This window comes from Hylobates moloch, unplaced genomic scaffold (genome assembly GCF_009828535.3).
Source record: "Hylobates moloch isolate HMO894 unplaced genomic scaffold, HMol_V3 SCAFFOLD_5, whole genome shotgun sequence".
Taxonomy (NCBI): Eukaryota; Metazoa; Chordata; class Mammalia; order Primates; family Hylobatidae; genus Hylobates; species Hylobates moloch.
In genome coordinates, this window is record NW_026652280.1 from 89,394,287 (window position 1) to 89,418,811 (window position 24,525).

Genomic DNA, 24,525 nt, shown 5'->3' on the forward strand with positions numbered 1-24,525 from the left:
AGATAATCTACATTAGATAGCAAGTCGGGCAGCTTTTTGTTTAATTCAGACAGTGTTCACTGTTTGTTTGCAATCAGAACCACAACCTTAGTGCAATAGTATATTTATTTTTTTTACAGTAATTTTGGTTGCCATACAAGAGATTTAAGGATTGGGAGAAAGTGCAAATTACAGGAGCTTTTTTTTTTTTTTTATAAAGTCTAAAAAGAATAAAAGCACAAAAGTAACAGCAACATAGATAATGCGAACACGTGTTGTTACACAAACTATAGTGTGAAACACATTAGTATTTAAAAAACAAAAAAAAATTGTTAATGGGAAAATCAATATTGTGGCCCACACACAAAAAGTCATTGCCAGGTCAACTGGATAATGCTTGCTTGTTCAATAACTGAGAAAAAAATTTACCATTTTATTAACTAAAGTATCACAAATAATTCACTTTGTGATATGTAAAGTTCAGCAAATCAACAGTCACATTGAGTAATTTTTATATTATGTGAATTAACTTAAAATGTGCGCAGACACCCTGGAAAAGGTATCTTGGCAGGTATACATAATTTACATTTTGAGAGATTTGGGTTTTGTATACACAATATTACAGAAACTAGGCATGTAAATGCAGTTTATTTAAATTACAGTATGTAACAAAAGTTGATCTTAAAACCTGGAATAATATCAACATGATCTTTAGATGAGCAGTTTAACATTTGTTCCACCATTAAAGAGGGGCATGGAATAGGGCCTGGTCCTAACATGTCCCAAAGGGGGAGAACAGTGGGTGGTGATTTGAATGAGGAACTATTGCTTTCAGTACCAAAATAAGCAAATAGAGATAGAGACCGATTCATCTTGGCAACATGTGTTTATTTGTTGGTCAGTGCAGGTTCTGATAGGTCTATTACTTCTCTATAATAAGACAATGTAAAAATAAACTACGTTATCAGCTCTTTAGTCTTGCAGCCAGCTTGCTTGTGGTTAGTGGCATGTGGCTTGGAGTATCTTTAAGAAAGGGAATAACATCTGGTCCTCACCAACTGGCTGCCAAAGTTCAACAAACCGAAGTCACCAAGTTGCGACTGGTTATCGTCTGCCAGCGGTTTCCTTGACTCTCCTTTGAGCTAGTGTTTTGCCTGGCACTGAGCACAGAGGTAATACCAACTGTAGGCCCAGGGAAAGTGCCATGCCAAAGGAATGGACTCACGGAATTTTGCAGTATCATCAAATGGAAGACAAATTAATGGCCAAACCACCATTTTTACATTTTCTAAAATATGGGGCAGCCTCAGCAGGCCACCTGTAGTATCCTGTCTTGAAATTTATCTAGAGTAATACTCATTCATCTCATGACGGAAAAACTGAAAGCACATGGAAGTAAAGCGCCTTAATATTCAATTGATTTCAAGTTGGATCGGATCATTTCAAATACAAAGATTGACCTGCAAAAGGTTTTGGAACAGAAGGTCCAAAAACTTGGTTTCCAAATCAGGGGTGTGTGACTGGAAAAGCGCGTGTGTGTGGTGTGTGTTTTGTTTTTGTTTTTGGAGAAACTGCTGCATTATGAATTGTAACCACTTTGAAGAAATTGTCCTTCAATGACGAAGTTCTAGCAAAGATAGAAAATATAACACAGCTCTGCTGGTTCAGATGCATCCAAATAAGGTTGATTTAAAAAGGTCATACTTTTATAATTATTCCACAGAAATAGTATTATTAAATCACAAAAGTTTTTTCTTTAACTTTCTAGCACTGAAGTGGCACAAAGGCTGCCTAGTAGACCAGCCACTTTTTTTTCTTAAAATATTGTGCTTATAAACTATCTGTACAACTATTTAAACTTGCAGTAAAGAAAGAGATTTTAAATTGCTAAATTTTATGTGTTCATTCTAGAGCTGTTCCAGACCTAATCAAGAAAAAAAGGAAAAAAAAAAAAAACCATGTTTTATAATTAGAGATGGGCTGAGCTAGTTCTGAAATCATAATAAAACCAAAAACCTGACATTCGAGTATCCTCCAAATGGGGGAGAATGTGCTGGAAGCCTGACTGTGTGTTTTGCGGCCCATGTGCATCTGGTGACCTCTTTTGGAAATTCGAGGTATTGTTATGGGGTGGAGGGACTCTGGGGAAAGAAAGGGGCGGGGCTCAAGAAAGCCTTGCCAGAGAGGCTGACCTGGCAGCCCAGGAGACCTCCCTGCTTTCCTCTCCTCACGCCTCTGCTTTCACTCTGATCCTGCCGCCCACCTTCTGTTCTCAACCCTGGGTTCTGTCTATACTCCATACCCACTGGGTCCTCAAAGAAGCTGTTGTACTGTTAAGACAAGCTGGTGGGATTCCTAGACACCCAGAGCGATAGGGGAAAAGCCTCTAAGTACCACTTCCCTGGCCTCCGAGAGCAAAAGGACTGTCTCAGCAGAGATGCTCACCCTTGGCTGGGCACAGAACTGAGGATGCTGTGCCCGCCCAGCTCCCAGAGGAGACGCTGTCTCACTGGCAGCCGCATGTGCCCGCCATGAGCCATGCATCTTCTTGTCCTTCATGTCAAAGTGGATGCTCACCTGCTCTGATCTTTGCAGAGCTCAAGACATCTTCAATTAAAAAGAATTCTGAGAGGCAGAGAAGCCCTTATTCTCCATCCTGGATGGGTGCTCCTGGCAGACAACTGCTCATCCTGGAGACCTGGAGCTTGGGCAGCTGCACGCTGGCTGGCTCCCTTGGCCAGGTCTCCCCTCCATTGTGGAATCGTGACTTTGTGCTTTGACTAACTCCATGTGACATCTGCTTGGCCACCTTGGAATTATGCTAACAGATTTGCAGAAATAAAGAAAGCTAAGCAAAGCTGGGCACGATCCCATCCAAACTCCCAGCACTGCCAGGAACCTCATGGCCAAGGAGCCATGGATGCAAACCACAGGAGGAGATGGGGAAAAGAATCTGTGTAGGAAAAAGTTTCTCTGCCTTTCAGGCCCATGATGGGGCACTGGACAAATGCATCTGGGAGCATCTCACTGCAAGCCAAGTGCAGGAGAAAGAGGGGCAGGTGAGCATCAGGTGTCCTCCGAGAGGCCACAGGACTGAGGAGAGGCCTCGTGCCGGGGCCTGGGGTGGTGAGAGCTGCCCGGAAAGCAGAGGACGGAGGTCTCAGGAGGTATCTAGAGTGCACTGGTGTCTGCCTACAAGAGCTAGGATCCCGTGCAAAATTGACGGGGAGCCTCTCGGACCCGGCAAAGCGAGGCCACCTGCATGCTGGGCGGCAGGCTGGGAATCTTTTTCCATGTTAGAAAAACTCTCTCCCCTTGTCCCATGTTTGATAGAAACTGCCCAAGACACCCACATGGTGAGCCAGGGGTCTGAAGACCCAGCCATGTTGTGGACACAACTCAGTATTTCTTTGGGTACCAGGAGACAAACCCATGGAGTGGGGTTGATGCTCACAGACTTCGCTTGGCATTCAGATGTTTCAGCACGAGCCCATCTCTACTTATAACAAGAGCAGTCTGCGAGGTGGAGAGCAGCCGTCCTTATCTGTCCAGCAGCTGTTTCAAAGCCCTTTCTATGTTCATTCTGTGCCCGACTCGAGTCACCCCAAGATCGATGAGGTCCTCCTTCTGTAGGTTTGGTAAGTGACTGCCATCGATCTCATTGTCCATGAAGGCCTCTTTATGTTCACCCAAGTTTAGACTTTCCAGCCAATCGGCCACATCTGGTTTAGTCCACAGGTGGACAGGTTTAGTTGTAAAAGGCTTATTTGAGATTGGCTGTTGCAGTATCGAGGGGGATGGCGACCTACTGCGTCCCGCTGGGTTCAAGCCAAATAGATCCCCAGAAGGGGGCTGGCTTGGAAGGCTAAAGACATCTGAGAGAGTGGGAGAAGGAGAGGCGGTGGCAGCAGACAGGGGGGCGGGCAGGGTCTCTTTGTTCATCTCTGTTGGCGAGACCACAGGGCTTGGGGCACGTCTTGTTCCTGAGGTCCTGCTTTCATAGTCGGGGGGCCGGCTCTGCAGGGTGATGGGCTGGGAGGTGCCGGGGCGAACAGTGAAGGTGACCGTCGTGCTCCTTGTACCTGAGATGGTGCTCATGATCTCCGGGCTTCTGAAACAGCAACAACAGAGAAAACCATCACAAGGCAGGTCACCAAGTCAGGGCAGCTGGCTGCAGATCACCAAGGAAGGCAAAGGAGACGTCCAAACCATGCCAGAGTGTCTAGTGGCAGATGCACTGGCAGTGAACAAATGATTTGCCATGCCAGGGTGGGGGAGGGGGAGAAAGGAGCCAGAGCAAAGTTGGAGACACCAGAGCACACCACGTCAGCCCACTCACCTGAACTGGGACAGAGGAGCTGGGGGACCTGCCTGTGCTGGGGGGCAGGGCCAGGGAGACCTTCAGGAGGGTGGCCACTGAGACACTTGGAAGGGGTCCCTTGAAGAGGGCACGGAGACAGGGACAGAGTGGGGTCCTGTCACCTGGGTGGAACGTGCCAGGTAACATCTCCAACGCCTCAGCTTCAGCAGGTGGGAGGGAGCACACCTGGAGGAGAGGCCTCTCTGAGCTGCCTGGCAGCCTTTGGCTTTTTGGGTAAATGGACAAGAGCAGGGCAGGATCCTTCCCAGGTGGCCCCTTTCAGTAACTGGAACCCCTGTAGCTACGTAGGGCACTCAGGGTTTGAGATCACCCGGAAACCCAGATAGCAGGGCGTGGCTTGTGTGGCCAGTGTGGGCTGCACTCACCTTCCTGAGGCAGCACTGTCCAGCGCCCACCCAGTGGACAGTTTTGTTGCAGAAGGAGCTGGGGTACCCTGTGTTATTTTTAGCCCCTTTCGTGTGAGAGGCTCACTAGTAGGACACACAGGCCTTACTGAAAAGCAGAACACGCGAGGAGCCCTGTCTCCCCCAGAGTGGCCATGGGCGTCCCCGAGCGTCCCCTGTGCCTTGCTGCTCTAGCTGGGCAGGCAAAGCCCTCAGAGCTCAAGTCAGGGAGGACGACCCTTCTAGCTCCAACCTTTACTGGCCCCAGGGAGGTGGCCAGATGACTCCCACAGGCAGGAGGTCCCATCTCAGTGCCAGAGAAGTCCAAGTCCTCACACTTACCCACGTGGAGGTGGCCTTTCACATACCACTCCCTCACGGGCTCTGGCCAAGGCCTGCGGCAGGCACTGTCCCCACCAAGAGAACACCTGCCACTCGGCCCTAGTGCGTGTTTTGCTGTCCCCACACTGAAAGCCCATTCATCCTATTATCCCTAGGAAAGCCACAGCCACTGGGGAGGGGAAGGGTGGTGTGGGTCTCTTGCCTTTTGGGCCCATTCACGTGGATGCGAACGGCCCACCCACCGCTTCTGGAAAGATCCATCCTACCACGGCTGTCTCTTCAAGACTGGACTTGAGAGATGTCTGCTGGAGCCCTGGCTCTGCCAAATGCCAGCTTGGGTGCACTTTTCTCCTGTCTCCATGTCTTCCCACATGAAGTGGGCTCCTCTCCCTCCTACGTGGTGGGTTACCCTGGGTGGAGGGGCTCTGGAGAGCGTGAGGAGTGCACTGGTGTGACATCGTGACCGTGAATGGTGGTGGGCTGCAGTGTCTCAGTGAAAGGGTCATGGGCAAGAGGGGGAGAGCTACGAACAGTAGAGATGCTGCCGTGTGGGGAGACTCCCTGGAGGGCAAGACTGAAGCCTCTGCCTGTCTGCTGGGGGCCAGTTCATCGGCTTGCATTGGGGCTGTCTTTGGAGCTCAATGGCTGACCAGTTAGACCAGCACTTCCCAAAGAGGAGCCCACAGACTCTTCATAGAAACCACCTGGGACACTGGTGGGCAGTGAGGACTCCTGAGCTTGTCTCAAACCTGTGGAAGCAGGAGTGCTGTGCATGGGGACCAGGTGTCTGCAATTAACAAACTCCCTGGACACTGAGAGACCCCGAACCTTACAGGCCATTTGGTTAGGCCTTGGTTTTCATTCCAGGCTATGCACAAAGCTAATGGCCCAGAACCCTCCAGGAGCTAAAAGCAAAGGGAGTGAGCCGGAGATGGGCCCCGCTGCTGGTCTAGTCTGTCTCTCTCCGTTTTTTTCTTTTCTCTTTCTTTACCATGGATGTATATTTGGGTGAAACCACCCATCAGTTACCTAGGTTCCCCTAAGCTGTGGGACAGTTCCCTACTTGATGTTAGTCACTGTTGCTTAAACTGTGGACTAGTCCATAGTGAGAAAGGAGGGGCAAATCTGAAAGGGGCCTGTACTGTGGACTGAGGCTTCAATCCTGCTGTGAGAAGTGTTTGCAGGGGCTGGTGGGTGCACTGCTGGGCCAGGGACCCCATCCACCCATAGGGTGTTCACGTGCTATTTTCCGGAGGGCTGGGTGTCCCTGAGTGGGAGATGTTACAAACCAGGCATCCCCATCTAGAACCTGCCCTCACCCTCAATGGTGGCTTGCCGGTCATTGGTTATACTGGTCACACCAACAGGCACAAGGCAGGTGAGACTCTGAGGATTCCTCCACTGTTTCTGGGCCCAGTTACTCACAATCAAGAAATCAGAGGCTGTGCATGGTGGCTCACGCCTGTAATCCCAGCACTTTGGGAGGCCTAGGTGGGTGAATCATTTGAGGTCAGGGGTTCGAGACCAGCCTGGCCAATATGGTGAAACCCTCTCTCTACTAAAAATTAAAAAAAAAAAATTAGCTGAGTGTGGTGGTGGGCGCCTGTAATCTCAGCTACTGGGAGGCCGAGGCAGGAGAATTGCTTGAACCCAGGAGGCGGAGGTTGCAGTGAGCTGAGACCGTGCCACTGCACTCCAGCCTGGGTGACTGAGCTAGACTTCTCAAAAACAACAACAACAACAACAAAACCCCCCAAAAAACCCGAAATCAAATCAGAGCCCAGTGGGGCTTCACAGCAGGGGAGAGGGGCCAGCACCCTCTAGTATCTCAGTTTATACTCTCAAGAGAGAGGTGGCCTATGGACATAGGATACACAAAAAACCTGCAACCCCCCTTCTCTGGTACTCAGAGGGTCGAAAGACCAGCTCCAGTTCCAACTTAAGTTAAAACTGGGGGTGCTGTGGCCTGTTCTTCTGGTTTATTCCAGAGTCACAAGAGCACAGGTTTTGGGGAAGGCTTATTTGTCCACGTTGATAAAACAATTAAGCCAAGATGATTGAAATCAAATAATGGGTAAGTTGGAAGCCACTGCATTCAGAGGTGATTTGGGGTGTTAATTAGGGCCAAGGACCTTGGGGCACAGGAAATGTTTCCTATAAAATGGGAAAACATCTTACAAGAAGACATATGCCCACAGAGGACTAGAGGAGGAGGGGCAGCTGGGGTAAAGTTCTGGTCTCCATGTGCTTTTGCTAAAGCTGACTACATGGTGACTGTGCCTGCAGCCCTGACTCTGGGCAGCTCCACCGCGGCAGCATGACTGGTGCCTGGCCTTGGTGCTCACCAGGCCTGTGAAGCAGAGGCAAGTGAGCCCCAGAGTGACAGCACCTGCTTCACGCCTGGGCAGTATTCACCACGGGTATCTCTGGCCCAGAGGGTTGCCCCAGTGCCGCCCTCACTGGGAAAATACCCAGTTGTTCCCAGGTAGTTGGGATTGATTTTGGTTTTTGTAAGGAAAGTCTCTGCAGGCAGCTGTGTGTGTGGTTAGGAAGCGAAGAAGAGGCTCTGCAAACACCTCGATGGGCAGCGGGAGCGCGAGAGTGGCACACACAGGGTCACACAGCAGCACGGCAGGTGGCACTTACTTCCGTTCAGCACGACCCTCTTCTGTTAACACCGGTCATGGGAGCAAATGAAAATAACAAATGGAATGACTTGAGACAACACTGCAAAAATTAATGAACAAGAAAGGAAGAAACAGAAAAAAGCTGCTTTCGACAGATGAAATGAAGGCAGTGGGGCAGACCCTGGCTGAGAGCCCATCCGTGGTGGTCCCTCCGGCCTGCCACAGCCTGCCCAGAGCTGAAACATCAATATGGCATCACTTTCATAGGGAGTGTGGGAAACTCACAAGCTTGCCTTCTCCTTCTTTGGCTTGAGATAATGTAACCACTTGTAAAGAAGAAAAATAACCGGAAAAAAGAAAAAAAATAGTAGCATTGGAGTGAAGTTCGCCTCTGCCTGAAGCCCACTGAGAAGCAGCTTATTGCCAATTTCCTACCTCAGGTGCCTGAACCGTCTTTCCTGTGGCTTAGGGAGGATAAACGAACATTCCTGGTGGGGGAGGGCACCCCAACAGGACAAGTGCTTTGCTTCAAGTCTACATAATGAGATGACAGCCCAGCCGTTAATCACACGGGCATCATGTGCTTGGGGCCTGCCAATGTCTTGCCCAACGTCGCTATAGAAAATAACCGCCCGCAAGTGTGAGACGCAGGGTGAAGGCCACCCTGGGCTGCCCGCCCTGCCCTCCTCAGCAGCTTGACTCTCTTGGTTAATCACATTGATGATATTCACTGGATCTTCCCAGTTGCACAGATGGTTACGTTGCTAAGCAACCGCTGGGTTCCCAGTCGGAACACACAGGAATCTGCTGCCCTAATTTAGAACACAGACACATATACACAGTCACACCCCACTCCCCAGCAGGTCACCACTGTCTACCCTGCCTTTTAAATCAAATTCATGTAGAAATGTGAGAATTAAAAAAAATCAAGGTAATTGAGACACTCAGAGAGGTGCTGTTATTTCATCAGTCAGTACAAGTTAATTGGGGTGCAGTAAGTAAAGAAGCAAGTGGCTTTTTTACTGTTTACAAATTCAATTTGGCTTTTTTTTTGAGACAGCGTCATGCAGCAATCATAGCTCACTGCAGCCTCGACCTCCTCAAGTGATCCTCCTGCATCAGCCTCTGGCATAGCTAGAGTAATTTGCTCTTAACTGTAGCTGAACATGGGCCAGGGGCTGGTCAGTGACGCTGATTAGGCATGCTGGTTCTATCCCTCCCATGAGCCACCTGTCAAGGGCCTGCTGGGCCTGGCCAGCACTGGGGCTGGGCTTGGAGCCTGTCAACATATGTTCTCTCCAGCACACTGCACACCTCTGCATTTTAGTGATGAGCCCCCATCTTGCATGAAAATAGCATTTATTTCCAAACTACTTTCTTATTTATTCCATCTTTACAGCCTCCTGATAAGCAGGGCATTGAAAAGATAGAACTGGAGGCAGCAAGTCCTTACCTAGCTTCCCCGAGGCCTGGATGTGGAGACTGGAGCCCACACTGCTCACCTGTGCCATGCTTTATGTTGTGTGTCTCAGCAGCTGCCAGGCCTCCACCTCACCCCTAGCTCTGAGTGCCATGAGGGGGTCCTGGTCTAGTTTTAGTCCTCGAGGTCTGGCCCAGAACAGGGGTGCAATAAATAATTGTTGACTGAAGTGTTGATGGATAATATATCCTTTTCCCAGATGAGAAAGTTAAGTGACTTGACCGAGTTACAGAGCCAGACCTGGGAGCGCGGCAGGCAGCCTGAGGCTCTGCGGCAGTTCCACCAGGAATCCAGGTCTTCAGGCCAGGAGGTTCGCAGCTAAGATCAAGAAGGTGCCCAGCTCTTGGGAAGAGAGATTAGCCCTGTGATATGCTTTTGCCAAAGGGCCTCATGTCCAAAATGGGGAGGAAGACTCTGACTTGAGATTCGCCTGTTGATGGGCAAGGACGAGGCACTCCCATTCATCCTTGCCCAACTCCCACAAGTACCAGCCCCTATGGACGCACATCCTGACTAGTGCTCCCAGCCATCCACAGTCGCATTCACTGACGTCACATTCACTTTTCCATCAGGGCCTGGAAACCCTCAAACCACCCTAGTGGTGCTGAGATGCTGAAAACACCGTGAGGCAGCTTCTAGTACCAAGTCAGTTTTGAGGCAGTCTGTGCTCTGGGACCAGCTGGGCAGAGATAACTTTTTAACAACCCAAAGTTATTTGAAAATCAAGAGGCTGTCAGGATAATACTGCAGAGAGCCCAGTAGGGACTGGAGGCCTTGGGAAGGGGAGGCAGGTACCGTGAGGCAGCAGGCGCAGGGGTCTCGGGAGGAAAACTCGCCTGAGCTCACATCCCAGGTAGCCTGAACTCCCTCAGAGGCCTCTGGGACCTGGAGTTTCACAGGACAAATCTCCCTGAAGCCCATCCATCCCATGGGGAAGCGAAGGCCAATCTCGAGGTCCCTTCTGGACCCCACCCACTGCAAAGGGCTGGCGACCTAGAGGGGACTCTGGGGAACTCTTATAGGCCATGCCCCCTAACAGAAGCCATGGGGGACCCCCACGAGCACACACTCACTGCTCTGTTGCCCCCACATACAGAGTGAATGTGAAGCTGACCTCTGCCATGGAAGTGATGGTAAAGAACATCAGATTTATCTGGCTTTACAATCGGCGCCTGGTGTGTGTCAATTATCTCTCAATAAAGCTGGAGGGCAAATGACACCTGGGGCTCCTGGGTCATAGCAAGTTTGTTTTGGGTCAAAGCATATAAGTCAGGCAAGCTGCTGTGTTTTCCTGGGTTCCTTAGGCACTTATCCCTTGAGTCTGTTTGTCTCCAGAGTGCAGGCCCTACACTCCCACAGCAGCCTCCCTTTGCCACCAGTGGATTCACCTGATGACACAGCTGCCTGGGCCATCTTCAGGAAACAAAGTCTGGTCATGCCAAGCCTTTGCTGAAGCCCTCTGAAGGCAGCCATATCTGGAACTCCATTCAGCTTATGCCCATGACCTGCAAGCCCCTTGTGACCTGGCCCTGCCTAGCCCTCCTCATCTGGCCATGGTTTCATGAGCACGGAAGGCACTTTCTGGCCACAGGGCCTTGTACTCTGTCTCGTGCCTGGGATGCTCCACTCCTGGTTTTCTGCAAGGTTGGCTCCTTTTTAAATTTCTGGTCATTCAAATGTCATTTCTTTGTAGAGTGTCAGTCCCTTTCTGCACATGCTCACTGTAACCTGCTAGGGCATCATAGTCAGCCCTTTCTGCGTGTAGTCAGGGTTAACCTGCTGGTGTCCCATGGCTCTCTTCTGCACATGGTTATTTTTACCTGCTGGTGCATCACAGCCCCTTTCTGCACTGGTCACTAACCTATTAGCATGTCGTGGCTCCTTTGTGGCATTTCTCACAGTTTGGGTTTGTCTTATTATTTGTTGTCCATTTCTCCCCTCGAGAATTTGAGCTCCCCAAAGGGAGGGGCATCTGGAATGTTTTCTTGTTCAGTGATAAATCCTGGGCACAGCATGGCACCTGGCACATAAAGGCAATCCCTAACTTTGTTGCGTGAATGATTAGTGACGGAATTGCTGCCCCATTCTGAGAGTCCAGGCATCCTTGTTGGTGTATTCCTCGTTACCCTCTAGCCTCAGTCTGGCACTAGGCTTATAGAAAGTAGCTCAGTGAACTCCTGACTGGTGAATTCAGGAGACGGTGGGGCTGGGCCATGATTCCAAGTCTGAGTGTCCAGTCAGTCTCCTAGGCCTGCACCTGAGGAGCTTCCGGCTCTGAGCTTTTGCAGCCCCAGGCTCCTGTGCTGGGACCCCCAGCGTGCGGCACTGTCAGGCCTCTGGGCTGGCAGCTGTTGTCTTGGCATTCTGCTGAGGAGGGACCACTGACTCTTCACAGAGACACACTCACTTTTCCTTCCCCAAACCAGTTTCCTTCACTTTGATCCAGTTTGAGATCAAAGATGAGACTACCTCCTGGAAGAATCAGGCCAGGTGGTCCTGGAACACTTTTCTTAGAACTGACGCCTCCATTCTTGGCAGGGTGTTTTCAGATCACCCTGGGAGACGCCTCTAATGTGATGTACTTTTTTCTCTTTTAACATTATGTACTAAAGAGAACTACTTCATCATCTTCCTTTCGTCGGCGTATTTGTAATTAAGACGCCTGCAAATTCCATGTCATCCTTGATTTCAGGGAAGAGCCTTGAGCAGCGGAGACTCATTCACGGCTAAAGTTAAACATACCCAAGGAAAACAAGGATATAGTCGTTTAATCTTCAGCTGCTTCCTTTGATCCCATCCTGGATTCTTGCAAGAAGTGAAAAGAAAGGAAGAATCCAAGGATGAGAGGAATTTTAAAAGGGTCAAGTTCAGCTGAGGTTTCTGCCCATTTCATGAATGAACATTTGAGGAACAGCTCTAAAAATTGTCCCTTTCTTGGGCAGTCAAAACTTGTTTCTATGGAAATGGGATTTTTACACCACTGCTTGTCTGTCATTTCAAAAAGCATGGCTGGTTTTCAATGTTCCCTAGAAAAACTCATTTCTTTTTCCTCAGTAGGAATTCCCTTCATTCAATTTCGTGCCTCATTTTGCCCAGGGCCATTCACAGCTCTTAATTTTTAGATGCACTTAAAAGTGGTGGTGAGTCGCCCAGGCAGTGTACTCAGGTGAGAGTTGCTAAGGTTCCCCCTGATCCTCAGATGATCAAATGCCCAGGGCCCATCAATGAAGGCCACGCCCAGGAAAGGAGACGTGCCCAGAGATAGGTCTGTGGCTGAGAGGAGACAGCCCTCATGGCAAGGGGGACAGTTTTGTTGCCCTGGCAACTCTGTCCTGGACCCCCCCCCCCCCAGTGGTGGTTCTGACTGCCCCACCTTGTCAGTGTGTCCCGTGGCCGTGGCGCACCTCCATGGGGGCTTTGTCCCAAGTGCTCAGCCTGGTGAGGTTATTAGATCTGAGAAGCAAGGGCGAGGGAAAGGATTGAGCCTAGTTTAGTGCCTACAGCGAATGCCCTTCATGTTTGTCCTCTGGCCTCAGGCCATCCCGTTTCTAGTCCAACTCTGAGTGTAAAGTGTAACCCTTGGCCGGGAGCAGGAAGGGGACACGGCCTCTGGGAGCTTGGCAGTGCCAGTGAACCCCTAGTGACTAAGCCTGCTGTTATCGGCCGCAGGGTGACCTCCTAGTGATTAAGCCTGCTATTAGCCTCATGCTGACCAAAGAGCTTGGCCTAAGGGCAGTCAGAGGCCTGAGAGCAGCCCTGCCTGCGGCAGTCTCAGCCTTGCAGGTGTTCGGTTTGCCAGTTGGTCATTCCTTCCAAGGCAGTCCCTGGCTCCCACAAGGTCAGGAGTCAAACCCTGAGCCAGCTCCATGGGTTGGAGGTCTAGTTCCGCGTCTTCCTGTGAAGTACCCTCGGCTCAGTAGCTTCACCGCCCTGCCTTCGGGTTCCTTGTTTGCGCAGCGGGAAAAATTACAGGCCCTGGCTCGGGGTGCCGTGGAATGCAGTGTCTGGCGTTTGGTGAATGCTTTGTGTCATAGATGTGGGCTCCTGTTCTTACTGTAAGAGAGCCGGGCTATAAATAACAGGACAGCTGGGAGGTGGCCGTTCTTGGCACTCATGCGTGGGTCGGCAGTGGTATGCAGCTGCTCTCCTTCAGAGTCCAGCAGGATTCTGCCCTATGAGGTCTGCTTTGAGCCAGCCCCCACTCAGCATCCCCCTGGAGAAATGCAGGGCAGAGAAACCCTAGAGACACTGCAAGTTGGGGTCCCACTCCCCTGTGGGCATCCCAGGAGCTGGCCCAGCCTGAAGACGAGTAGAGGGGATGAGCTGTCCAGCTGCCACTCAGGGAGAGGCCTCCATGGACGAGGTCCCTGGACTCACCGAGTGGAGTGCTCAGGGGAGCAAGGCTTGGTGCAGGATGCCCTGCTGACCTGAACAGTGGATTCCTTCCTCCAGCCCTAGAGCCATTCCCTTCCAGCTCCTTCCTTACTGCAGACATTGCTTACAAGGGGAAGTGAGAGTCAGGAAACCCCAGCCTGTGTCCCAGCTCTATCTCCTGCTGGCTGTGTATGTGGACAAGCCGCTTATCCTCTGAAAAATGGGTGTGACTCATACCTGCTCCCCAGTTGTCATAAAAATTACCCACCCATGTGAAAGTGTTTTGTAAAAATGTGAAACACTAAGATAAGGCCTCTTTAATTATTGCTTCCACATAGAGTAATGACGGAAAAGCCATGGGGAAGGGTTAAACTAGTCAATTTTTCAGATTTTTGGCCCAGTGCAGTGGCTCATGCCTGTAATCCCAGCACTTTGGGAGGCTGAGGTGAGTGGTTCGTTTGAGCCCAGGAGTTCGAGACCAGCCTGGGAAACATGGCGAGACCCCATCTCTACCAAAAAAAAAAAAAAAAAAAAAAAAAAAATTAGCTGGGTGTGGTGGCACGCGTCTATAGTCCTAGCTATTCAGGAGACTAGGTGAGGTGTGAGGATTGCTTAAGCCCAGGAGGTCTAGGCTGCAATGAGCCGTGATCATATCACAGCACTCCAGCCTGAGCGGCAAAGCAACACCCTTTCTCAAAATTCCTCGAGGCTGTTGAGTGTACTTGTAGGTGTATACGTACATAATTCTTAAAGACTTTCTCCTTGACTAGAGGCACTGTCTGAATGTCTGCAGTGTAACTGTGCTTCTCTCTACCAATGCCAGCCTATCGATACTCCTCTAGAGTAATAGATGACATCCGAGTCATTTATTTACATCCACACTGAAAAATAACTGGGAAAATTAGGGCTCTCAGTCTGCATCTTGAGCCCCAGCTGTATGTGATGTCACTGATTAATGCACTGAGTGGCTTCAGTCAAATGCCTGCCCGGCAGGGTTATGGAGAGAGGCTTCATTAGTCAAAATGATGAAACCCGAGATCAAATATCAGTGGGAGAGACTGAAGACACTGCCACCTGGAGAACAGCAAAATGGTGCACGCCACGGGGAAGGAGAACAAAGAACTATAAGCCATCACGGGAGCCAGTGGGGCTCCCAAAAGCCACATAGCGCTGAGCCCTGATACGATTTGGATCTGTGTTCCCACCCAAATCTCATATGTGAAATTGTAATCTCCAGTGTTGGAGGAGGTGCCTGGTAGGAGGTGATCAGATCATGGTGGGGGAGTTCTCATGAATGGTTTAGCACCATCCCCCCTGGCTACTGTACATAGTGAGCTCTCATGAGATCAGGTTGTTTAAATACAGTGTGGTACCTCCCCCAACTCCCTCTTGCTCCCACTTTGGTGATCATTGAAAGTTTCTTGAGGCTTCTCCAGAAGCCAAGCAGATGCCAGCATCATGCTTCCCATATAGCCTACAGAACTCGAGCCAATTAAACCTCGTTTCTTTATAAATTACCCAATCTCAGGTATTTCTTTATAGCAGTGCAAGAACTATCAAATGTAGGCTCCTTCCAGACAGACGCAGATAGAGCCCTCTGGTTGCATCTAGAAATGACTCCTGACTTTTTCTACCTTCAGTTCCAATGGAAATAATGTAAACCCTGCACAATACTGTGAAGGGCTGACATGGACACGGCTAGAGGCTTCTGCCCGTGGGACAGGATGGGCTGGCAGGGAAGAGTGTACTGCACTTGGAGTTCACCAGTACAGCCATGACCCTGTGCCTCCCTAGCCCACAAACCTGGTAGTGATGGGAGAGGGAGAAGAACCCACACGTGTATTCAGATACCTGCACCTGCCGCCCACCCACTCGCTGCCCTCTTGGGGCAGCTAGTCTCCTGCAACCAACTCGAAGCTTGGTTTGGGCTTTGGTGAGGCTCTAAATGGCCTTCTAGGTGGTCCTGGCAGAGATCTGGAGGGCACAGAGGAGAGAGTGGAGCTTCTCTTTGGAAGCCAAGGTGAGGAGGGCTTCCAGCAACCTCGTTTCATTACAAGTCTTTATGAAGGAGTGCTGTGTCCCACCAGGATGGCTGTGATCATTACTCGGCTGTCCCGGAGTCCAGGAGCATGAGAAAAAGAAGTGTTACTGCATTAACAGACGTGGCCCACACAGGCTTTACGAATTCCCCTCTTCGTGTCCGCTGGGGCTGCTACCCGAGGACCTTTCCTGGTCAGCAGGGACAGTGCACACGGAGCGGTGTGCATCTGCACCAACCGCAGACTTACCTTGGAGCGAGGCTGGCGGACTTGGCTCCCATTGGTGAATCCAGTCCTTCCCCCGGCTTTGCTGATTTCTCTCGGTTCATTTGCTGTAGGATAGAGTTCAATTCACTAATAACGTTTGCCTTTGGGCCTGAGAGAATCGGGCTTTTGATCTCTGTGACGTCGCCCCACAACTTGGAGGTCCTTGGCTGGAGAACCTTGGCCATCCCAGGCTGGGCACTGCCCGGCGGGGGTGGGGGAGCGGGCGGGGGGATAACAAAGCTATCTACATCCTCTTCCACGAGCGCGTCTTGATAAAGTGCATTGCTTTTGTGAATGATGGGCTTCATTTTTGGCTTAGGAGGTACTGGGGGTTTGTCAACCATAAATGCTTGCCCATCTGCATAGACTGTGCAGGTGTCCACGTTCTCTCCACCTTCGGAAGACAGGGTGGAGATGCTAGACACGGTGGAGATAGTGCTGGTCGTCTCGAGGTGGTGGTCGCTGCTACTCCGGCTGTCCACCTCCTCGATCCCAGAGTCGGCGACGGCGTCAAAGCTTTCAGGGGGTGGCAGGAATGAGGCAGGCAGACAGTTTGAAAGACTGGCTGGCTTCTTGCTGTCTGCAGAGTTGGTTGGTTGGCTGGAGTTCAACGAAGGGGACTGAGGGGTGTCGCTTTTCTTCTGCTTCACTAAGTCTGAGAGAGCCGGGACAGAAGCTGCCCGGTCATCGGGGATATCAAAACTATTTGCAAATTCCAGGGGAGGAGGCAATGGCTCTGTAAAAATAAAATCCTCATCCAAGTCCACGGATGCCAGAGGGGGAGGAGGGATGCGGAATGGCAAAATCACCGCCTCTTCCATGGAGCCCACCGCCACGATGGTTCTGCCGGGCACGGTGGTGGGCTCGGGGGCAGCGGAGATCTGTAAAGCACCTTCGGTTTCGGAAACACCTTCTGGCACCTCGGACGGCGAGCTGTCTGGCTTCATCTCCACGTCTGCCTTCTCGTCCTCTTCCTGCAGGGCATTGTCTAGCTTAGTGGCGTCCACGGTGTGCACCATCAGTAGGCCAGCCGACTTCTGCTGGGACGTGTCCATGATGTCAATCAGCATGTTCTTCTTGTCATCGCCCTTCCGGTCTCGGCCCAGGTCGGTCTCGTACTTGTTCTCCGTCTCCTGCCGCCTCAGGGGTCCCCGGGTGTTCTGCTTGGTGACCGTAGGGAAGCCGGCATCCAGGCTGGGCCGCATTTTGGTATCAATGTAAAGAGGTTTGTTGAGGTCGGCCTTGGGGGCTTCCCCTTTGGGTCCCTGCTGAGACTCCTTCATGGCTCGGTCCCTTGCAGAGAGTGCCAGGGCCAGCGGGGAGCTGGGATCAAGCAGCCGCCCTGTGAGTGGGTGGACATAATTCCCGGGGCCGGCTGTGCCGCTGCTCGCGGAGGGCACTGCTGGGCTGCTCTCGGGCCCCTGGGCTTTGGACGTGGAATTCAGCGGCCTCCCAGCCTCAACCTGAGCACTGGCCTCAGCGCCACTCACGAAATGGTTTTCGGGCTCCCTGGGCGTGGCACTCGGCATGGGGGATGACAGCTGCTCAGCGCTGTCCTCGTCAGCAAAATCCCCCTCCTCGGGGAACATGGAGGGCCGCGTCCTGGGGGCGGGTGGCCCCAGGCCCACATCCTCGTCCCCCAGGTCTGTGGAGAGGAAAGCCGGGGAGTTCCTCCTGGCTTCCAGCCGCTTCTCACGGTCGCGGACGGCTCCGGCGATGGCGGCGGCGAAGGGGCTGCTGACGGTCAGGCTTTCGTCAGGCCGCAGCTGGCTTGGTGGCTCCGGGGCCTGGGGGTCGATCTCCATGCTGCTGCCCTGGCTGCTCTTGCCGCTGCTGCTGGTGGACGGCTCCTTCACGATGATGGTTGGGATAGGGATGGAGCACGTCTTCTCGGGGCTGTCCTCCACGTTGGACTGCTTCACCAGCATCCCCTTCCGCCTGGCGGGCTTGGCGGGGACGTAGACGGCTTTGCTGGCGATCTTCCCCACCTCTGAGTATGGGTTTTCGGGCATCTGGCCTCTCTTGTTGCGGAAGTTGGCCTGTGGGCCGGCATTCCGACTGTAGAGGTCTTCAGAATCCAGGGAGTAGCGGTCCAGCTCTCTCCTGAAGTACATCCCCTTCTCCCTCATCATGGTGGCCACGGTGTCGGACCTGGTGGCGGGGGACACCTTGGCGGCAGAATTCTGATTGAACGCAGGCTTAATCGTCCCATAGACTCTTGGAGTTGGGGACTTGGGGCAGTTGTAAGTGGTGGGGGAAGGTGGTGGTGGGGATGGGGGCACAGACTGCGGTGGAGGGGGGATGTCCTCAGAGGTGTCCGGCATGGACAGGCTTCTGGTGAACTTCAGCATTGGAGGAGCCAGAAACTGCCGCTCTTCCTCTGTTATTCCTACAAGTAGAAAATAGATTTAGCTTTAAGTCACAATAGCAACAAAGCCTAAGTTCCTAGGAATGTGCGATACACTACATCTCCACAAACTCACAAATTCAGATGATGAACGGGGTGTTCAGGTAACACAGCACAAGCCACGATGCTGAGTGGTTAGCCATATGGCCTGTCGTGAGCCAAAGGACAAGAAAGGGAAGAACAGAAAGGCACTGGGGATGCTGTGAGTGTGTTGCTGCTGTGGGGCCTCCAGGCGCAGGCTGCAGCAGGGGAGCTGTGTGAGGCCAGGGCAGGAGGGCCACTGACGCTGAGCCGTGTGCCAGTCTGCAGGCCAAGTGGGTAGCTCGCCTTGGGGCTGCGTGTGCGTGTGTGTGTGCGTGCACGTGTGCTTGTGCTGGCATTGTGCTGGGGCGGGGTTGGCTAGACCAGGAGGTATCCTTCCACCATGCCCCTTCAGGCATGGTAAGGGCTCCTGGGAGTGTTTTTAGGGCAGGGGTCTAAGGCTGTCACCTGTCCATCTGAAATGAGAGCAAAGGGTTGCAGGTATTGCTGTGTTTATGTGGCAAGGATGGTGTGCAGTCCACCGTCCAGATGGCACTTGAGCCCCACGGCTGCCCAGATGTACAGGGAGGCCTTTGCCACCCTGAGCGAAGCCATCTGCCCACGGTTGGCTGTGTGTGTGCTGGGAAGAGGTGCTTTTCTTCCAGGGTCATGTGAATCCTTTCGTTGCCTGACTTCACTGGGCCCCACTAAGGGTTCTATGTGTCCTTGAGCTCTCTGGACCTTCAGAGAGATGGATGGCTGGGGAATGCCAGCTCAGAGGAGGTGCCATGTGGGCTCTTGAGCCTGCTCCTGAGGGGAGGGAGCCCAGGTTCCTTTAAAGTCCTGGACTGAGCCAGGAGTAGGATCCTGAGCCAGGCCTCAGTGAGCCCCTTCTGGGTCCCAGCGGCAGCCCTAGAAGTGGTCCTGCCGAGACCCTCTGGAGCAGGGGCCGAGAGCCCAGCAGACCACCATGATCGCAACTAACCAGGGTCCAAGTGTGGCTGACCTGGCACAAAGTATGAGTTGACCTAATGAAAATACGTGGATGTTGAATGTGTGGGGATGCGGCTGAGGTCCTACGACAGCCAGCAGCGTGGCCTGAGGGTTCTCTGGGTGTGTTGCCTAGGTGTGACTTTACAGACTGTTCAACAGCTGAAGACACAGACACGTCAACAGGAGCACTCGGGGAGAAGGGAAGCGAGACACGCACACACGCACCGACAGACGCATGGCACAGGGATTTCATGTCGGGAGCATGCAGGGTTTTCAAAGAGGTAGCAAAATAAATTACTTGAAATGAAAAAAAGTCCTAGGACAAACTACAATAATTTATTCCAATGAAAACTTCCATTCGATAAGTGTATTCCAAATTTAACATACTCCTTGTGGGAGGACATTTTGGCATTGCAAAGATGGCTCATTTAAGGTGTTCTCCATTGACCAGTCACTCTGAGTTGGTTGTCTGGCAATTATGTTCCCAAGGAGTACTAATTTAAGAATACACCTTATAAAGTAAGCTGGGTTACATTCAGATTACAGATTCCAAACCATAAGGTTCACTAACCTGATAGAAAGATTCTGCTGTCTGACAGGAGGAAATCAGTTGTTATTAACCAGTAACCGCAAGACAAATACGCAGCTCTCCCTGAGTTTGCTGGTGCAGGGGGAGCTTTAAGCATAGCAGACACCACCTCCACGGCCACTTACTGCCTAGCGACTGCCTACAGTTACCCACCTCAGACTCACAAGCATGCTGCACTTTTGCACAGCAGCCCAGAGGCATTTCCAGAACACACAGGACAGTGCCCCTGGGGTGGGCTGGGCAGACCAGAGTCCCAGGGTTGCCTCCACAACTCTCACAGGGCAAGGGCCTCAGCTTCTACCAGAATTGACACAGTAAAGGCAATGCTGAATTATCTCACAAAGGGACTGTCTCAAAGGGTCAAGTGTGACCTTGTCTCAAGGTCAAGTGTACCTTTGCCTGCAGCAGAGTCAATAGGAATAATTGTGACATTAAGAAGAAAGGAAGGCAGTTTTCTGCAACACACAGTACATTATTTCATTTCGAGACCCTGACCCAACCATCCTTGGAAGTATATCTGCTGAGCTCATACTCCAGGCCTGGTGGTGGCTGGGGAATGCAGGGAACCCACTTACCCTTCCCACCCTGAGCAGGGCAGGGTGGGGCAGGGGTGTTGGCTCGCACCACCCCGTCCACCCTCCCCCTTTACCCTGCTGGAATTATCACATATAACTGGGCTTCAAGATTACAGAAGCCACCCTGGATTTTGTGTCCTTCAGGGGGGATAAGTTTCATGCCACTCAGATGTTCCAATGGCTCCCTGGTGGGCAAGGCCAGGTTCCTACCCTCTGGTGGGTGGGCTGGCAGGGCCTTGCTGGGGTGGGATGCCAAGGCAACTGTTGGAGGCCCAGGGGTCAGAATTCCTGAGGGGCCAACGGCTGTGTTTGAAAGCCCAGGGGCAACTTCTGTGGGGGAGTGCCACACTTCTTACCTATTGATTTCTGCCTTCGCATCGTACCTCGAGGGATGCCCAGAAACGGGGCTTTTGGGCTCCCAGGAACAGTGGGTGTCATCACGGCGATTCCTTGGCGTTCATACACAGACTGCAAACCAGAAAGCCTAGGGTGAGACGCAGCCCTGGCCAGCCCCCACCCACGGTCACAGGGCCCAGAGGCCACAAGGGAACTTCTGTCACTGTGACTTCCCCAAGCTGCTTCTGGAGCCACCTAAAGTCTCCGGTGGGGCTGATGAGAACCACAGCATTGAGGATCCAGGAAGGGCCCTCTCTAGGTGCCTTTCCTATTCGCTGCAGCTGCTATTGGCCTTTGGCCCTGTTAGGATGGCAGCATGCCTTGTTCCATGGAGATGTGGTCTGCTGCAACACCATTTGCCAGAGCAGCTGGACAGTCACATCTCTCTGAAAGGGGGGCCAGGCTGGATGTCCTGTGGGAAAGGACACAGAGTGGTGGGCGGTGGGGTTTGGCCTGGGTCCATACCCCACTCCCCATGTGCCACGTGACCATCAAGTCCTTACATAGGAGCCACCATTTCCTCTTTCATAAAATGGGCTCCTGACACCAGCCCCACAGTGTGTGCAAAGGCCAACCAGGTATTGTGGTGGTGTGTGGGTGAGCATGATGTGCCAGCTAGCTTAAGCAAGCCCTGGAGCTGCTCAGGGGCACAGCTTGGAGTCTGCAGCAGCAGGCTGTCCCCAGCTTCCTCCCTCCTCAGCCTGTTCCAGGAGGATCCTAGAGCTCCCCTCCTCCACCTTGGAAGCAGAGTCCTGGTGCTGCCAACCCTTTCGCTTCCCCAGGCTGCTGCTTTGTCTGAAAAATTGAGATGGCTCAGGGCCCCAAACCCGTAGTGTTGAAGGCCAACCCAGGAAAATATCAGATACGGACGCTCGACGGAAATATTCATGTGCAAGCTTTTATTGCTCCAGCTTGGAGATGCAGTTTCCATGTGTCCACAGCCTCTGTTTGTCTCACTGTATGGCCCTGAGGCTGGGGAGGAAAGTGGGACCCTTTGGGAGGTCAAGGGCACCTTGTCTCAGACACCCCCTAACTTGGTGGGGCATGTGGGTGCCACGAAGGACTGGGAACAAAGTGGGAGGCAAGGACCAGCAGGCAGGGCCTGGGGGGGAAGGCCCCTTGTGGAGTTCAGAGGTGATGGGAGGAGGTGTGAGGGCAAATATTTTAATTGTAATCACTAACAGTTGTTTAATGCACATTACAGAAAAGCCTTGTGGTAAATTTATAATATTTATAGGTGTTATTGTTCAAGAAAAGGCTAGACATAGGCAGTTTGATACTGGTTCAAAGAGAATATTAAGTTAGGTAAGCAATCAGGACAGGTAAGCAGTGCTGGAATCTGACATCAGGTTCAGATGGCTGCCTCTGCACAAAGGAGAAGTAATGCAAGGGTCCAGGAGGCCACGCCTTGTTCAGGACGTGCCCGGGGGAATCAGCAGCCTCTGCCCCAGGCCCTTTTCCAGCTGTGCGCCCTCCTGACTGCCCAGGGAAGGTGACCATGGCATGGGCAGCCTGCTCTGAGCAAAGCACCCACTGCACCCAGCAGACACTGAAGCCCTTCATGGCACTTCTGCCTCCTAGGACAAGTGTTGTCCAGGATCTCGGAGAGCGTGGGGGATTGCCACGTGGGATGTGGGACAGACGGCCTCTTCTACACCGGAGCATTTCTGTGCTCTGGGTGGACCAGGAGGCAAGATCCCCTCGTCTGAAGAGTATGTCAAGGCCCCTTACATCCATGTGCTCATGGGTCCTCAGCCAAGTATGCCGGGACACCTTCGAGGCTCAGGGCACTGAGTGAGTGGAGACAGTCAGTGCGGTAAGGGAGTGGCAGGGCTTGGATGCAGCCTACTCTGTCCCACCACTGTGAGTCTGCATGGACCTGGCTCTTCGTCTTGTGGCCACTTAGATTTGGGCCCCACCTCTGGACAGCATGAACCAGACATGAGAGCGTGTGCACCTCAACTACTGAGACAGCCCACCTACTTCCTGGGTCACCGTCGGCCCCCGCCCTCGTGGTCCCAAGGTACGGCCACTCACGTTCATGTCTGAGCCCGCCGGGAAGCACCGGCTGCTGGGCCGCTGCTTGATGGTCGCCACCCTCGGTTCCACGGCCATGTTCTCAGCAGCGCGGGAGGGCTTGGAGGCCGGGACTATCTCCTCGGGTTTATCTGCAATAGAACCGTGAGGATTGGAGCAGCAACACCAGTGGGGAAGCTGGGCGTAGATAGGAAAGCGCACAGGTGCAGCAGCCACTCCAGCATCCAAAACTGTGCAGGGGGCATTTGTTGCTGCTGTGAGGAGCATGCGTGTGCCTCTGCCACATGCATTCCCACTGGGGCATGGGCTCCTTCCCCAGACCTTGCCCTCGGAGGCATGCACGAGGCATGGACATAGAAGACCCTCCGTAGCTCAGCTACCTCCTCGTAAGTGCCCAGCCCACCAAGGGCTCTGAAGCTTTTTGGGACATTTCTGTTTTTTTTTTTTTTTTTTTTTTTTTTTTTTGAGACAGTCTCTCGCTCTGTCGCCCAGGCTGGAGTGCAGTGGTGCAATCTTGGCTCACTGCAACCTCCGCCTCCCAGGTTTAAGCAATTCTCCTGTGTCAGCCTCGCGAGTAGCTGGGATTACAGGCACCTGCCACTACGCCCAGCTAATTTTTGTATTTTTAGTAGAGACGGAGTTTCACCATGTTGGCCAGGCTAATCTTGAACTCCTGACCTCAAGTGATCCACCAACCTTGGCCTCCCAAAGTGCTGGGATTACAGGCGTTTGGGCCATTTCTTTGGTGGAATCACTATTCTTACTAATGGGATTTATTCTTGTGAGGGTTAACTGACTTTTTGAAGTGGTTTTTTTTTTTTTTTTTTTTTAAAGAAACTCAGACATATGGTTTCTTTGTGATTGCCAGACATGAGGACCTGCCACCCAAAGCAGTGTGGGTGTTTCAGAGGCCAGGGTTCTCAGGGGCCCCAGGCGTTAGTAAGTGTTGCAGAGGGAAGGTCTCTGTTTATTTTCCCCAATGCAGAACCTTCCCATTTAAAAAAAAAAAAAAAAAGAAAACCAAAGTTTAGTTATAAGAGATTCTTAGCAATTAACAAAAGTTTTTTAAAAAGGACATTTACAGCACATTTTTTTTTTTTTTTTTTTTTTTTTTTACTTGAAAACTGAAGCACATCCCAGAGCTCTCCTGGCGCCTTAGCTTCATCTAAGGGTGTTTGGGATCAGGCATAAGGATGTGTCTAGGGCTGTTTAAATGCAAGGGCCCTGTGCCACTGAGACCTGGAGAGCTGGTCTTCCAGTCCCGATGTGCATTCTGGAAAAGGTGACCCCAGCTGTACTTCTAAGATGTCACTGGGTTGGGACAAAGCCAGTGCGGTGTCTGGTGGGTGTACCCCATTCTGAGCCTTTGAGACAACACTGGCCTTACTCCCTGGGGAGAAGCAGGCCATCTAGAACATTCTGCCTTCTGGCCACCCTAAGCCCACTCTTGGGGTCTGGTGGCTCCCATGAAGTGTATGCTAGGGCCTTGCCCAGACTTTGAGCCACGAGGCTATTGTGCAAGTTGGAGCTAAGCAGAGTGCAAGGAGGAAGGCCTCCATCTCCAAGTTGTTCTTCAAGCTGAGGCGGAGGTTACCTGTCATGGCAGCTTCTCACGGGGAGCTGACCCACGGGCAA

At 52.0% G+C, this 24,525-nt stretch overlaps 1 protein-coding gene across 2 annotated transcripts in view; it reads right to left on the bottom strand.

Moving 5' to 3' along the window:
- Positions 1-2,945: 2,945 nt before the first annotated feature.
- Positions 2,946-24,525, bottom strand: part of SHANK2 (SH3 and multiple ankyrin repeat domains 2) — a 677,887-nt gene continuing 656,307 nt past the window's right edge. For both annotated transcript variants that reach the window (XM_032153760.2, XM_058439055.1), the window contains 5 exons: positions 22,891-23,021; positions 20,814-20,925; positions 19,865-19,885; positions 15,855-18,261; positions 2,946-4,090 (listed from right to left, as the gene is read on the bottom strand). In XM_032153760.2, the coding sequence (XP_032009651.1) occupies positions 3,520-4,090; positions 15,855-18,261; positions 19,865-19,885; positions 20,814-20,925; positions 22,891-23,021 (3,242 nt within the window). In that variant the 3' untranslated portion in view covers positions 2,946-3,519. The remainder of the gene's footprint in view (positions 4,091-15,854; positions 18,262-19,864; positions 19,886-20,813; positions 20,926-22,890; positions 23,022-24,525) is intronic.